This window comes from Podarcis cretensis (assembly GCF_951804945.1).
Source record: "Podarcis cretensis genome assembly, chromosome: 15".
NCBI lineage: Eukaryota > Metazoa > Chordata > Lepidosauria > Squamata > Lacertidae > Podarcis > Podarcis cretensis.
The window spans coordinates 25,922,125-25,937,763 of NC_137185.1; the positions used below are offsets into that span (position 1 = coordinate 25,922,125).

General features: G+C 44.5%; 1 protein-coding gene across 3 annotated transcripts in view; it reads left to right on the forward strand.

Moving 5' to 3' along the window:
- Positions 1 to 14,388, forward strand: part of BCO2 (beta-carotene oxygenase 2) — a 67,602-nt gene extending 53,214 nt beyond the window's left edge. For all 3 annotated transcript variants that reach the window (XM_079954744.1, XM_079954746.1, XM_079954745.1), the window contains 9 exons: positions 1,631 to 1,746; positions 3,020 to 3,122; positions 7,844 to 7,975; positions 9,208 to 9,368; positions 10,449 to 10,616; positions 11,452 to 11,589; positions 12,216 to 12,398; positions 12,498 to 12,608; positions 13,579 to 14,388. In XM_079954744.1, the coding sequence (XP_079810870.1) occupies positions 1,631 to 1,746; positions 3,020 to 3,122; positions 7,844 to 7,975; positions 9,208 to 9,368; positions 10,449 to 10,616; positions 11,452 to 11,589; positions 12,216 to 12,398; positions 12,498 to 12,608; positions 13,579 to 13,695 (1,229 nt within the window). In that variant the 3' untranslated portion in view covers positions 13,696 to 14,388. The remainder of the gene's footprint in view (positions 1 to 1,630; positions 1,747 to 3,019; positions 3,123 to 7,843; positions 7,976 to 9,207; positions 9,369 to 10,448; positions 10,617 to 11,451; positions 11,590 to 12,215; positions 12,399 to 12,497; positions 12,609 to 13,578) is intronic.
- Positions 14,389 to 15,639: the final 1,251 nt, after the last annotated feature.

Consider the following 15,639-nt stretch of genomic DNA (forward strand, 5'->3'; position numbering starts at 1 on the left):
AATGAATTAAAAACATAAACATATAGTCCCTTCTGACTTCCCTCCCCACGTGGATCTTAATGTAATGATTTCCCCCTCTGCATCTCTATCATAACTCTATTTTTATAAATCCTTTGCCAATCCATAGTTTAAATCTTTACTACAAGTTTCCTGTCAGTCCTACCAATGTATGTGGTTGTTTACAATAGCTTTTCAAATAAATTATAAACTTTCCCCATTCTTTATTAAAGACCCCCTCTTCCTGGTTTCTTCCTGTAAGTTTTTTCCATCTCAGAATAGTTCATCAATTTTGTTTGCCACTCTTCTTTGGTTGGAGGTTTACCATCTTTCCATTTCTGAGCTAAGAGAGTCTGTGCAGCTGTGCTCACGTAAATAAACAGTTTCGTCTGGTCCTTCAGGATCTCTGGTCCTATAATACCTAAAAGAAAAGCTTCTTGTTTCTTAGGAAACATATTTTCAACACCCCCCCCCAGTTCATTATATATAATTTCCCAGAAGTCTTTTGTCATCTTACATACCACCACATATGATTAAAAAGTACTCTCATTTTCTTTTCATTTCCAGCACATTTGTACATCAACCTTTTTGAGTCCACGGCTCCCTTGACCAACTACGTTCTTTCTGCGGCACCCCTGTGGGGGTCAGGAGCCCAGTTATGTCACCCCTTGCCTGCAGAGCTTACAGTCTCAAACATCCCTTGTGGAGTGTTCCCTCAGCCTCCTTGCCTCTCCCCTCTCCTTGGGAGTCCTCTCTGCAACTGCTCCCAGAGGCACCATTCACCTGCAGAGCTTATAGCCAGGGCTGATGCAATAAACAGCTGTGCAAGCCTTTGGGAGGCAGAGACGCAAGAGGGCATCACAGGAGGGAGGGAAGGAAAGAGGGGCAGAGACCATCATTCAAGGCACCCCAGGGTGCCATGGCACACTGGTTGAAAACCACTGGCTTAAAAGCCACCGCCACCATCATCAAACCTTTTATTGGCATCACATCCAAACATCCAAAACAAATCAATACAGAATTACCACTTCCCCAGTGGCACAAAACATTTGCTAAAAGAAAGGAGGCAGAGCAGTATATCGTCACATGTCTAGGTCTCCAGGGAGATAAGACGTCTGCAGTGTATTTTGACGACAAAAAAACCACATAGAGATATTTAGCCACTAACTTGGTGAGCTCCCGATCATTCCCCAGTAATAGAAAATGTATGACATCCAACTCTGATTTCTTTTTGGGGATGCAGAGTTGATCTAGAAATTGCTGACGGAGATCAGCATATAGTTTACAATTAAGAACCATATGTGTAAGGGTTTCCACCAGGTGGTCTTCATATGGGCAAGTTCTTTCTCCTTCCACCCTGCCTGAGAACCTTCCCCAAAGGAGGTTTGATGGATTTGAATTAAACCTGTCCAGCGAAAAAGCCCTTCTTTCTTGAGGGTTAAGCAGAAATTCAAAGTAATTGTGGTTAGTTTCATGTGCCCAAGAAAGTTGAAAATAAAGAGAAGAACATGTTTTCTCTGCTGCTACTGTTAGTTTCTGGCACTCAATATCGGTTTAAAAACATCCATGCAACTCCAATGATCCCAAGTGTTTTGTAGCACACCCACAAACCAACCTGGGGTTTTTGTTCCAGAAATGACCGACAACTGCAATGTGAACTACGTGGTCTACAAAGGCGACTATTACGTCAGCACAGAAACCAACTTAATGCGTAAGGTTGATCCGGAAACCCTTGAAACAAAGGAGAAGGTAAAGGAACCTGAATCAGGTCAGACTGTTTATCTATCAAGCCCAGTATGGTTCAGTCTGACTGAGAGTGGCTCTCTGGGGTCTCCCAGGAATCCAGGACAGCTACCTGATGCTCTTAGAAGGTGAAGGAATAGAGGAATAGAGTTAAGGTCACAGGAGGAGGAAGCTGGATCACAGCACTTGCAGGGTGAGGTTAAAGGTTCATAGGTGTTAGTTAAAAGGTAAAGGTCCAGTCGTGACCGACTCTGGGGTTGCAGCGCTCATCTCGCTTTATTGGCCGAGGGAGCCGGCGTACAGCTTCCGGGTCATGTGGCCAGCATGACTAAGCCTCTTCTGGCGAACCAGAGCAGCGCACGGAAATGCCGTTTGCCTTCCCGCCTACTTGCACTTTGAGGTGCTTTTGAACTGCTAGGTTAGCAGGAGCAGGGACCGAGCAATGGGAGCTCACCCTGTTGTGGGGATTTGAACTGCCGACCTTCTGATCAGCAAGTCCTAGGCTCTGGTTTAACCCACAGCGCCACCCGCTTCCCAGGTGTTGGTTAAGTCTCTGTAAATAAGCCGTATTGAAGGGTAGGCCACCTTGGATGAGACTTGCTGTTTTGAGACTCAGACCTGGTCTGGTCTGCAGATGTGGCAGAGATGGGAATAACATGAGACCTGGAGTGGTAGAATGCTTCAGTTTGCAGGTGAGAGATCCCATTTTTGAATATTTCCCTCCAAACTCAATGAAAGTAGAAAGGTAGCCCCACAGGTAGAAACCTTCTAGTGCAGCCATTTCCCCTCAGGTCGTTTGTACTGCAGCTCTCATTGGATGGGGATCCAAAACATCTGGAGAGTACCAGGTTAGCAAAGACAGTTTCTAGCACAATCCCCACCCCCACTGTTCATGTTTTCTATTGGCATGGCTATTTTGAAGAAGAAGAAAAAGGACCATCCAGAAATGAAACCCCCCCTTGAAATGGTAGAGTCCATTCTCTAACCCAGCAGATTACCAACTCTTTCCCACCCCAATCTTCTGCATGTGTGTATGAAACTGTAGCATGCGCACTCTGACGAATGCAACTGCAAAGAAGTCAAAAGGGTCTGTTTACTGAAATCTGATTAGCAGAGGTAGCCAATGAGTGCCGTTCACAACTACATGTAGTTGCAAAGGCAGAGGGCCATGTTGTCTAGCTTATACCAGGGCTGGAGAAATATTTATAAATGAATCGCTTCCACCTAGACCCTGAAAGGGAATATATATATATATATATATATATATTTGCATTTGCAGGTGGATTGGACAAAGTACATTGCAGTGAATGGAGCAACTGCCCACCCACACTATGACCCGGACGGGACAGCGTATAACATGGGCAACTCGTATGGAAAACATGGTAAGATTGTATGGATCAGATGAGGCTGACTTGTCTGACTTTTAGGAGAATCACGACATTTGTATGAGATTGTGATGTTTCTATGCTAGGGATGGACTGGATGCAGAGCTCCATTCACTACTGGACCAGGTTCAGAGTGCTGGTACTAATATATACAGCTCAGGACCAGATTCCCTGAGAGGCTGCCTTATTTCGTATAAAGTATATACCCAGTAGGTCACTGTGGTCTATGGGAGAGCTTCTCCTGCAACTTCCAAAAATACCAGAAGCTTGCTCCACAAGTTAGAGACAGAGTTAGAATCCCTGGATTGCATGCACTGCCTCTGGTATATTTTCTTTACAGATTTATAGACCACTTTATAGCCTGAGGCCATCAAAGCAGTGTACAACAAAACAAACTCTAAAAAAAGAATAAAACACATTTTACAGATATCCCATAATTAATATCCCCTAAAATGACTGTTCCACGCTTCAGGAAAAGCCTTTTCCCACATAAATTATTGTTTTTTCTGCAACAGTAGCTAACACAGCTACTCTTTTTTTTTTGGGGGGGGGGTTACACGTTTATAAAAACAATATGTAAAGACCACCCCGCCCTCATGGCAACATCATTAATTTATTTTTCTGACGCACGTAATCACGGCGATATTGCCCTTTGTGCATCAAAATATTTGCTCATCTTCAGAAAGATGTTAGCTCCCCTGATGAAAAATATATCACACTTGTGACTCATGGATAAGGGCTGCTAAGAGACAGGCAATAGCAACATTCAAGGCAAACATTGGCGGATCCCCTCTCCTTATAATCTTATTTTGATGAAAGATTCCTCGCTCCACTTTCTCACAGCTCTGATTAAAACGCACAAAACAGCTTGACAACTAGCTGGCAGGAATTTATCTGTTGATTTTTCCAGTCCTGTAACTGATTCTGCACTGTATATGGCTCTGTGTATTGAAATGAAATGGTGCAAAGCATATTCCTATTGCCTTCGGTGGTGATTGCAGCCTACTTGTTGCTGTGCTCGGGGCAGCGATGGTGAAGTCAGTTGAGTGTGAAGTGCAGAGAGAATGCACTAAACTGAAATATTTGGAGTATTTATTGTAACTGGTAATATCGAGCTTGCAATGAAGAGAAGTGCTGCAGGAGGAGAGCCCTGAAAGAAATTTTCAGCACCCTGCGTTGTTGAAGTTTAGGCAGCCAACTTGCTCCAATTAATCCCAGCAATTTTGTGAATTTGCTGAACTTTCAGTGTTGTTGCTTTGTTCACTTGCTTCTGTTCGCTTCTGTGTCAGGACATGTGAATAGCAGGGAAAGGTGCCAGGCTCCTGTCATTATATAATAAAACATTTGGGGCAGACTTGGAAAACAATGTAGAAGTCTGCAGAACTAGTTTTGCATTCTTTCCTGCAACTCATATTTCACTTTGTTCAGAATGTGCCTAAGGCAGCACCAGTTTGGGGGATCAGATGTCTGCTGCATTATTGTTCAAGCATTACTTTTGCCAAGACAGACACTTCATAAACAAAGGTTTTAGATGCAGAAATTGCAGCAGATGCAGCTTGCTCTTTATATGTCTGCCTGGTCACTCTGTCGGACCGGACTGCCAATTGTCTAATCGATTTCTGTTTGGAACTGTCAGAGAGCAATACCTTTTCCAGTGCATCTGGTAGCAGACAAAGGCAAGGGGCTTTTGATTTGCTGAAGATGGGTGGTGGTGGTGGTCAGGGAAGATGATCATTATATTTTCTCTTCTCTTCTGCTTTTATTCAAAATAATTTATTTATCCAAAGCATTTCTACTCTGTTCTTCAGCCAGAACTGCTCCCAGGGCAGTTTACAAATCCATAAAAACAACAACAGTCCTTGCTGGCTCCTCAGGAATACAATGTAAAAATACATGGTTGGCATCCGTCTGTGTTGGGAGACAATGAAGGAGTGTGCCTTTGGGAATGAGGTCAAGCTGTTGGACGGTTGCAGCACCTGCTGTGGCTGTAGAGACCGATATAGGAGAGACATGTTTTGTTGCAGCTGGGGCAGATGAAGACGTCCGGTTGTGTTGCTGCAGATGCACCATGGCGTTTCTTCTCTCTGCTTCTCTCTTCTCCCAGAGGTCATGTCTCCTCTGGTCATTGCTATGGATACATGACTTGACTGCCTGCCTCCAGGCACTGCGGTCGTCTGCAAGGGATTCCCACATGTGGCCGGGTTGATGTTGCCAGCCTTCATGCCATGTTTGCAGACATCCTTGTCATGCAGAAGGGAAAGGGGATGGGGAGAGAAGTATTGTGTTCACAAAGTAAAGGAAGGATTGAACTCTGATTAATAAGAATACACACAGAGGCTTGAACCAGCAAGACTCTGGGAAGGGTGCGTATAATTGTGTCTCTCTCTGTGCCTGTCTGTGTGCAGCCCCTGGCCCAGGTAGTTTTATTCACAAAAGAGCTTTTTACAGAGTGTTTGTAAGAACCAATCAGATTTCCTCTGAGCATTTAAACAAACCTCAAGTGGGGACAAAGTTAAACTATAAACACTAGTTAGGCATACATAGGTAAAGGTAAAGGTACCCCTGCCCGTACGGGCCAGTCTTAACAGACTTTGGGGTTGTGCGCCCATCTCACTTAAAAGGCCAGGGGCCAGCGCTGTCCGGAGACACTTCCGGGTCACGTGGCCAGCGTGACATCGCTGCTCTGGCGAGCCAGAGCCGCACACGGAAACGCCGTTTACCTTCCCGCTGGTAAGCGGTCCCTATTTATCTACTTGCACCCGGAGGTGCTTTCGAACTGCTAGGTTGGCAGGCGCTGGGACCGAGCAGCGGGAGCGCACCCCGCCGCAGGGATTCGAACCGCCGACCTTTCGATCGGCAAGCCCTAGGTGCTGAGGCTTTAACCCACAGCGCCACCTGCGTCCCTTTTGTTAGGCATACATACTTTTGGGTAAACGAATGAATACTACAAAGGAGCGAATACAGCAACTCCGGAGGTCATAAACAATCAGTACACATGATAAGAAGGATGGCCAGGAGGACAGTGACCATTATCACCTTAATGTGAAACCTGTTTCCTGGCCCTAAGATTAACATCCTAAGATTAATATTATAAGAAAAGCTACATCAAAGAAACTGCCCACTATCTTTATGGCCCAGGAGCCTGCCTGTCTAAGCAACTGGGCTGTGTACGTGACTTGTCAGGCAAGGAGAAATGGGCAGTAGAGGCAAAAGGGCATGAAAAGGGCCTGAATGTAGAATCTTATGGGATTTAATCAGAAACTATCATCAATATATCAAACCCAGTCAACACAATGCTTTCATCGTGGACACGATGGCTTGATGTATATTTTATAATTCCTCATAGCAATCCCACCTGATTACTACAAGAAGTGGTTGCAGTCTTTAATGCAGCCTTCCTCAACATGGTGCCTTCAAGGTGTTTTGAACTACAACTCCCGCTAGCCCCAGCACGTCTGTTGCAGTCAACATCTGAAGGGCCCCTGTACAGGAAAGCTCCTGTAATGTCATGGAAAGCATGGGAGTTTGGCAAGCACTTTCTGGTTAGATCACTGGTGTTCCTAACACTGCCTGTGGCCCTTGGACATGAATAAGAGGCTTCTGTCACATGAATAAGACAAGAACTGGCCCAGAATCTTTATGTGCTTATTGTTTCACAACCATGCGTTGGAGGTTGGAGGTTGTGTCTTCCACCCTCTTATATTAAATCCAAATCAGTGGCATGGAGTGTGCATGACCTTATTCTCAACTGGAAACATGTAGGCTTATGAATCAGAATGTCTTGAGTCATGCATTTATTCCAAAACCCCACACCAGCAATTATGGAGCCAATGTCTAGTTCCATCTGTAGCTGGACTGCTGGCCAGGTCATGTTCTCAGCACAATTCAAAGTGCTGGTGCTGACCGTTAAAGTCCTAAATGGCCTCAGCCCTGTATCCTTCAAGGAGTGTTTCCATCCCCATTGTCCAGCCCGGACACTGAGGTCCAGCGCTGAGGGCCTTCTGGTGGTTCCCTCCCTGTGAGAAGTGAGGTTACAGGGAACCAGGCAGAGGGACTTCTCGGTAGTGGTGCCCACCCTGTGGAACGCCCTCCCATCAGATGTCAAGGAAATAAACAACTATCTGGCTTTTAGAAGACATCTTAAGGCAGCCTTGTATAATGAAGGTTTTAATGGTTGATGTTTTATTGTGCTTTTAATATTCTGTTGGAAGCCACCCAGTGTGGCTAGGGAGGCCTGGCGAGATGGGCGGGGTATAAGTAATAAATCATAACAACTACTACAGTGGTGCCCCGCAAGACGAAAAGAATCCATTCCGCGATTCTCTTTGTCTAGCGGTTTTTCCGTCTTGCGAAGCAAGCCCATTGACGGCTTAGCGGATTAGCACTATCAGCGGCTTAGCGGCTTTTAGCGGCTTTTAGCGGCTTAGCGGATAAGCGGCTTAGCGGCTTAGAAAAAGGGGGGGAAAGGGAAAAAAACCCGCAGGAACTCGCGAGACATTTTCGTCTTGCGAAGCAAGCCCATAGGAAATTCGTTTTGCGAAGCACCTCCAAAACGGAGAACTCTTTCGTCTAGCGAGTTTTCCGTCTTGTGAGGCATTCGTCTTGCGGGGCACCACTGTACTACGACTACTGGGAGCCACCCAGGATGGCTGGGGCAACCCAGTCAGATGGGCAGCTAATAATCATAAAAAATAGTAATTGCATTTTCTCTCTTCCAGGCTCCAACTATAACATCATCTGTGTCCCCCCACAGACGTCGGGCTCCGATGACTCTAGCCTGCAGGGTGCAAAAGTGCTGTGTTCTATTGAGCCAGAGGATAAGATGAAACCTTCCTATTACCACAGCTTTGGTGAGAGTTGCCAGCCCTCCTTTTAAGTGGAGCAGATGTAGCCATAGTCGATGTTGCAAGGATGGAACATCTCTGAGTCAAAGCCAGACGAAATGAAAGCCTAGTCAGTGGGTTGGAATAGAAATTCATCAAATCACTTTAACACAGCCAATAGACTGAAAAGAACAGAAGTGCACCGGAATCTCAGAGCACAACAGATTCAAAAGTGTAACATAAAGATTACCAGTTAGAGCTACAGTTATCTTGGACTGGTCCCTGGAGATAGTCCTTCCAGTTTCAGATGTTGAGGAATCCTATTGTTCTCACTGATATTAATAGCAATTTAGCCACCATCAGGATAGGGACACCCTTGGGTTTTTATCTTCCATGGGATATTTAACTTATTTAACTTATAATTTTACTGACCTTCCTGGAGATTTGGTTACTAAAGGGCCAATCATATGCTGCCAAACTCCAGCACTGAAATTATAAAATAGAACATGCTCTACAGATTCTATCTCCTGTCATGTCCCATATGGAGGAGGAGGAAGGGTGAGAGCCTAACACAGACAGCTTGGAGGACAACAAGCTTTGTTTAAGCACTGCAAAAGGTGCTCCCTGATAAATGTGCTAACAGTCCCGTTTCCATTTAAAAAAAGTTCTTAAGCCAAAGGTTTAAGGTTGGCAACCATGCTCTTATTTCAGAAGAGCACTGTCCTGTTTCCAAAAGTGCAGCTTCATTAGGAACACATCTTGGGATCTGTAGGAATTTAATTTGGACAATATTTAACTAGACCGCACTCCTCTAATCCAAAAAGCAGCTCCATAAAGAAATGGGGAGGTTATCCTATTATTAAAAACTTTTAATAGCTGCAGGAATATACTGATCACCTTTGGCATTCTTTTTTTTTTTTAAGCAGATTGCTTAGCACAGATCACAAGCGGTATAGTGAGAAGTGCTATAGAAATAGTGCAATCAATACTCTGATTAAATATATTTTATTCAAAGCTCTACATATTGAAGCCTTCCCCAACCTGGTGCTTTCGGACTACAACATCACATGCTTGCTGTGGCTAATGGGATTTGTAGTCCAAGATCATTGCACTGGGTGCAATTTGAAACTCCTTCGGCAAGGAAAGGTCAAGATAGCAGGAGGAAGGTTAGACGTGGCCATGATGGAAAGCAAAGCAGCAGGGGCTTAGAAGTGTTGTTGGAAGCATTTGTCCTGAGCCTTGTTGTCTCCTGTTTGTAGGAATGAGTGAAAACTATGTGATCTTTATTGAGCAGCCACTCAAAATGAACCTCTGGAAGTTCATCACAGCCAAGGTTCTTGGGAAATCCTTTTTGGAAGCTATCAGCTGGGAGCCTGAACACAGTACCCGCTTCCACGTAGTGAACAAGCTCACTGGGCAGGTATGTCTTCTGGGTTCACTGCCTCATGGCCCTTTTTTGTTTTTCTTTTCTGGGCAGTGCCTGGCTTTTGCTACAATAGGTTTAGCTGCTGAAGAACTGCCCAGCAGCCAAGTCTGCTGACTTATTGAGTTTTGAAGGAATGAGCTCATGTCACTTACTCATAAGGGGTGAGAAACGTTCTGCAGCTTGGGGAACCATCTGCCCTCATGGGCAAATGCACAAGGGATATTGTATGTATCACAGTATCCAAGGCCACATTTCAGCCTGGCAGAAGCACTCAAGGAAGATGCAGTGATGGGTCAGGGAGTGCAAGGCCTGGGGCAAGTCTAGAGGGCCTGATAGAGTAATGTGGAGGGCCACATTCAGCCCATAGGCTGGAAGTTCCCTACCCCTGAAGAATTTCACTTCTTCAAAATGTACCCCTGAATATCAGCTTCTGGGAATAAACAACTGGGAAAGATCTCATTGTATTCAAGCCCTGCTTATGAGATTTGAGAGGCCTCTGGCTATCAACTGGGGGCAAGTAGAAAGCTGCACTAGATGGAACTAAAGATCCACCTTCCTGGATCATATATTCTCAAACTCCTGCAAGGCTTCTGCAGTCTGCCTCCGTTGTAACAACATGAATTCAGTTGATAGCCACTTCACTTTCTCAAAACCAGATTCTTGCCGGAGTGCCAAAACCTGCACACCTGGTACAAATTTGGTATGTTGGTCAAACTGTGCAATCATGGGCTGGGGAGCTTGAAAGATCAGATTCCTCATACGTAGCTATCTGGCTGTTGATGTTTTCAGGTATATAAGGCACCATCTCATGACATTGCTAACTATTGCCCCCCAACCCTGCCCCCTCATTCTTTATGAATTGCGATACTTTAGCCACCTCCTGTAGCAGCAGAGGGCTATGAAGTAGAAGCTGGCTGGCATGCTTCCTACTTTTGCCCCTATATTAAAACCCTTTCCAGCAACGCTGAAATATATAACTTAAGATTTTCAGAGGGGATGCTTTGTGGAATGTTCTCTAGGTGTCACTGAGGGCCTGAGATGCCATCACTGGCATGTCTTGTGTTCCTTGCACAGGTGTTGCCCGGGCAGTATTGCAGTGAGCCTCTCTTGTTTTTCCATCAAATCAATGCCTTTGAAGATCAAGGATGCATCGTCCTTGACCTATGCTGTCAAGATGATGGAGGGGCTCTTGACGTTTACCGGCTGCAAAACCTCCATAAGGCAGGCGAGGCTCTGGATCAGGTAAAGCCAATGTTTGGAGGCAGTTGTGGAGGCCAGTAAGCTGAAGCTGAATCCTGGCAAGATGGAGGCACTGTTGGTGGGTGGTTCTCATATTCAGGAATTGTGTAAGCAGCCTGTTGTAGGCAGATGGCATCAGTGGCAAGGAATGCCTAGGTACAGCTCCTGCTGCATTCAGCTATGTCTTTTCCTGGAGCAAGATTCCCTTTCCCTCTCACTACATGCTATGAAGGTGGAGTTGAGTGCATAATTAACTATGGTAAGTACAGCTGTGCTGTTGTTGTGGGTGTGGGGTTGCGGTCAGGAGTGCAGCATTTCAGTCCAGTGGGTCGTCTTCAGTGCTAGTCCTACATAAAATTAATGAACTTACAGTCATGTCCATTAACTTCAATGGGTCTACTCTGATTTGGACTGGCATTGGATATAATGCCATTCTGTGCCCAAAGCATGTGTAGCTGCACTTGACAGCTAGTTATACAGGTGCTTGAAATCTCCAGCTTCCAGAAGAAAGAAGCTTTGAATCACCAATGGTGCACTTTAACATTTCACGATCTTTAAATCCATTTTGTACAGATTATTTGGTTGGAGAACTGCAGCATAAAATTCAGAGAAGTGCAAATATCAAAGGGTAGCTATATTTTGGTTTGCATTTTATTTTAGAAAGTGCAGGTTTGCATTAAAATCAGAACGGAACCAAATTTATCCCAAGAAGGAGCCCAAACTGGGAGGCCAAGGAATTCTATTTCTCTACTGGTTGGTTCTTGCTCCCTATCTCCATACCAGGCCTGCAAAAGGGACCGGTTCTTCCTTTTGCAATGACATCCTGTCTCCTTGGCAGGCCTACAATTCAGTGGCGAGGCCCTATCCACGACGCTTTGTTCTGCCCATCACTGTGGATCCCAGTGCAGCTGTGGGACAGAATCTCAGCCCCTTGTCCTACACATCGGCAACGGCCACGAAAGAGTCCAACGGGAAGGTACGTACTCTCTGTACAAAGGGATGCTATAGGGGCTACCGTTTATGCCTGACATTTCCATATTGTGCTGAACTCACTCTCCACATGATGGTATTGGCCACCAACATCCCTTTTGCTCCTACATGCTGTAGCCGCCAAGCTGCTCCTTGCCAAAAGAAAATGTAAACACTGGGCTCCAATTTAGCAAGCATGTGAATATAGGAACTGACATTTTCAAAGAATCAGGTAGAAGGTCATGGGAAAGACCACTGCCTGGTGCCCTAAAGCGCTACTGCCAGCCAGAGAAGGCAATACTGGGCTAGAAGAAGAGTTTGGATTTGATATCCCGCCTTTCACTCCCTTTAAGGAGTCTCAAAGTGGCTAACATTCTCCTTGCCCTTCCTCCCCCACAACAAACACTCTGTGAGGTGAGTGGGGCTGAGAGACTTCAAAGAAGTGTGACTAGCCCAAGGTCACCCAGCAGCTGCATGTGGAGGAGCAGAGACGCGAACCCGGTTCCCCAGATTACGAGACTACCGCTCTTAACCACTACACCACACTGGCTCTCACTGGCTAGATGGAGAAACAGGCTTACCTAGTATAAGGCAACTGCCAATGTACCTATAATGTGTCGATTCCTTTTCCAGATCTGGTGCACATATGAAAGTCTACATAATGAGAACCTCAAGGAAGCAGGCGGTCTTGAATTCCCCCAGATTAACTATTCTTATTACAATACGAAGAAATATCGTTACTTCTATGGTTGTGGCTTTGGGCATATGGTTGGTGACTCACTGATTAAAACTGACATAAAGACCAAGGAGATGAAGGTAAAAGGATGCGACACAGTTAATTTCAGGGTGGGCGAGAGCCGGCTCTTAAAACCCACAATAAATAGCCTGTTTTGTCCCCTTGTTTTTGTCTGCAAGATTTGGCGACAGGATGGAATGTATCCTTCTGAGCCAGTGTTTGTGCCAGAACCTAACTCTCCTGCAGAAGATCGTGGGATTATTCTGTCCGTTGTGCTCACAGCCAAGCAGGTAATTTGGTCTTCGTTGCCTATATAAATGGCCACTGTCTGAACATTAATTTTAGGACCAGGAAAATACAATATAAAGAACAACAACAACAACAACAATGATCTCTAGTGAACACTGGTGTGTACAGAAGGATCCTGTGTTCTGCTTCGAAATGCAAGAACTTTGTGGGTGCTTCCACACAACAGTTCAGTGTGTGGATTTGGTGCTGTTCCTGCATGCAACCATGTGACGTCCTCCTCATCAAAATGCCAATCCCATATAGTTTTCTCCCATTTAATCTGAATTTACCATTTTTGTGGAATATCCGATAAGTGAAATAACCCGGGCAAGGTCTGGTTCAAATTTGGGGCAAGTGAGGATATCAAATGGGATTTTGATGAGGGTGGCATTGGGAGGGTGCTGCGCAAAACTTGCATGCATGGACAGTGCTGAGTCCACAGTAAACTGCCATGTGGAAGCACCCTGTACAGCCTCTCTGTTCCTCTGTGTTTCACCTTTCTAATTTACCATATTTTTCGCTCTATAACACACACCAGACCATAACACGCACGTAATTTTTAGAGGAGGAAAACAAAAAAATATATATTCTAAACGAAATAGTGGATATATGATTTTTGTGGTTCATGCTGTGGCCACAGACATGTGATCTGACAGTGAGTTTGGAGTAGCCCAATGCAAAAATCGAGAGGATCCATGTGGATCCATGCTTTGTAACCACGGAGGAGGGAAGGAAGGGGAACCATGGATCCTCTGCTCACGACTGCAGCAGATCCCCCCCCGCCACCTGCAGGCATTCGCTCCATAACACACACAGACATTTCCCCTTACTTTCTAGGAGGAAAAAAGTGAGTGTTATGGTGCAAAAAATACGGTAATTGAAAAGAGCATTGTGAGATGGTTCATTGGTGGGAGGGAGATAATACTGCATTTCAGTATTGTTGTTCGACTTTGACCATCTTTCTTGTTTCAGAATCGAGGCACCTTCCTGCTCATTCTGGATGCTGAGAATTTTACTGAACTGGGCCGGGCAGAAGTCCCTGTCCAGTTCCCCTATGGTTTTCATGGCATCTTTGTTCCAGGTCAATAGAGATTAGCCAGTGGTCACATAGCAGGATGCGGAGGAGAAAGAGTCTGCTCTACAATGCTCTGAGCTTAAAACCTTTGACAATATACTTAATCTTAACCTGTCTAGGGGTGCCAACAGGCTGTCAATATTTGAGGGAGGGATTGAAGTGCATCTGTGAATTTAGGTTTGCAGAATTAAGGCGGATTAAACACAGGAATCTGTCTTATACCAAGTCAAACCATTGCTATGTAGCTCAGTATTATCTGCACTGACCCAACAGTGGCTCTCCAGGGCTTCAGCTCCACCAAGAGATGATGGTGATTGAACCTGGCACCTTCTGCATGCAAAGCAGGTGTCCCACTATTGATCTACAGCCCTTTCCTTGGTACAGAAAAAACCACTAAAAAACTGACCTTTTAAAGTTTGGAAAGCTACAGGGAAATGCATTGGAAAATTGTGGGATTAACAAATTATTATTGGGAAGATCCCAGCAGCAAATCAGGATGAATGCTCATTGCTGCGTAACCTTGCCACAGATTTGAAAGAATACTCTGCAAAGACCACACCATAGACTACTGTAACTTCTTAAGTAAGCTTTGCGCCAGCAAATCAGCTCAATAAACAGGCCTTCTAGAGGAGTTCTCGGGACTATTCTGATCCACAGAGATGTTCAAAAGGAAATAGGTTAATGAGTGTGAGAGCTGTTGCCAATGATAAATCCGAGTTTTTTTAAAGGAGGCACTCAAGCAATATCAACTTCAAATCTAACCTTTTGGACAATTCTAATTGTTTAGCCTTTATTTTTGTATTATCTATATTGAGATTTACTTATCTAAATGCAATTAAAGCGCTTTGGACATATTCTGTATATTTTCAAATCTTTTCAATGATAACAGCAATGTTTTAATGTGCTTTGTACTCTTTTGGAGAAGTTGGCTGCTGAAAACGAAGGGGTGGAGAGAGAAACAGACAGGGGAGAGAAACAGAGAAAGGGATGCCCTGATTCTGTTAGGGATTTGTGTTTTGTTTTTTGGTAACACAACGTTGCACCTGCAGGAGCTGACAGGTGGAAATGAGGTCTTCTTCCCAGGGGCAGTATGCTAAGAACCAGACAACTGCCTCTGTGTCTGGAGATGTTGCTTTCATTCATTAGGTCAACCTTCACCATATTGGTACCCTAAAAATGTTTTGGAGTACAACAACCATCAGCCCCACCCCACCCAGAATTGAGCTGTAGTCCAAAACATCTGGGAAGAGCACCAGGAACCTAGGAAACTGCCTTATAGTGAGTCACACCATTTGTCTATTTATTGATTTATTTAATAAAATTTATATACCGCTTGACATAGATAAACCTCAAAGCGGACAACAAAAAGATAAAACAATAAAATTGTCACCTAAGACTTGCAACCATAATTTAAAACATAAAAATGTAAAGGTAAAAGAGCCCTGACAGAAGTTTAAAACTGCAAAAAACTAGACTTAAAACAAATTAAAATCAAGAAGGCTCAAAAACAGAGTCTGCAGTGTGTGTGTGTGTGTATAGGTGTGTGTCATTCTGAACTTTTTCTATGGTTTATTTCTGAAGATCATGGCACAAGTAAAAAGGTTGGCCTAAGGAGATCCCCATTCTGAACTTTCTTGACCCTGGTACCAATCTTACCTCAAACATGCCCTGGAAGACTCCTGAGCTCCTAATACCTTGAATAAAGATCAGTACATGTAATCTAGTTACCGGTAAAATCTAATCAGCATCTCCCGTTAAAGAATGCTTGCTACCAGGCAAAGTGCCATGATAACAAGGAAGCAAAGAAGGAGAACCAGTTTAGTCATTGCTCACTAGGATTATACTTTTTCAACTTTTAATTAAGCAGAATAAACAAAATGGGAAATTTTGGGAAGAAACAACAGAACAATCAAACTATTGGAGTTATAGAAATCGCTCCTCTCAAAGCCCGCTTTCCG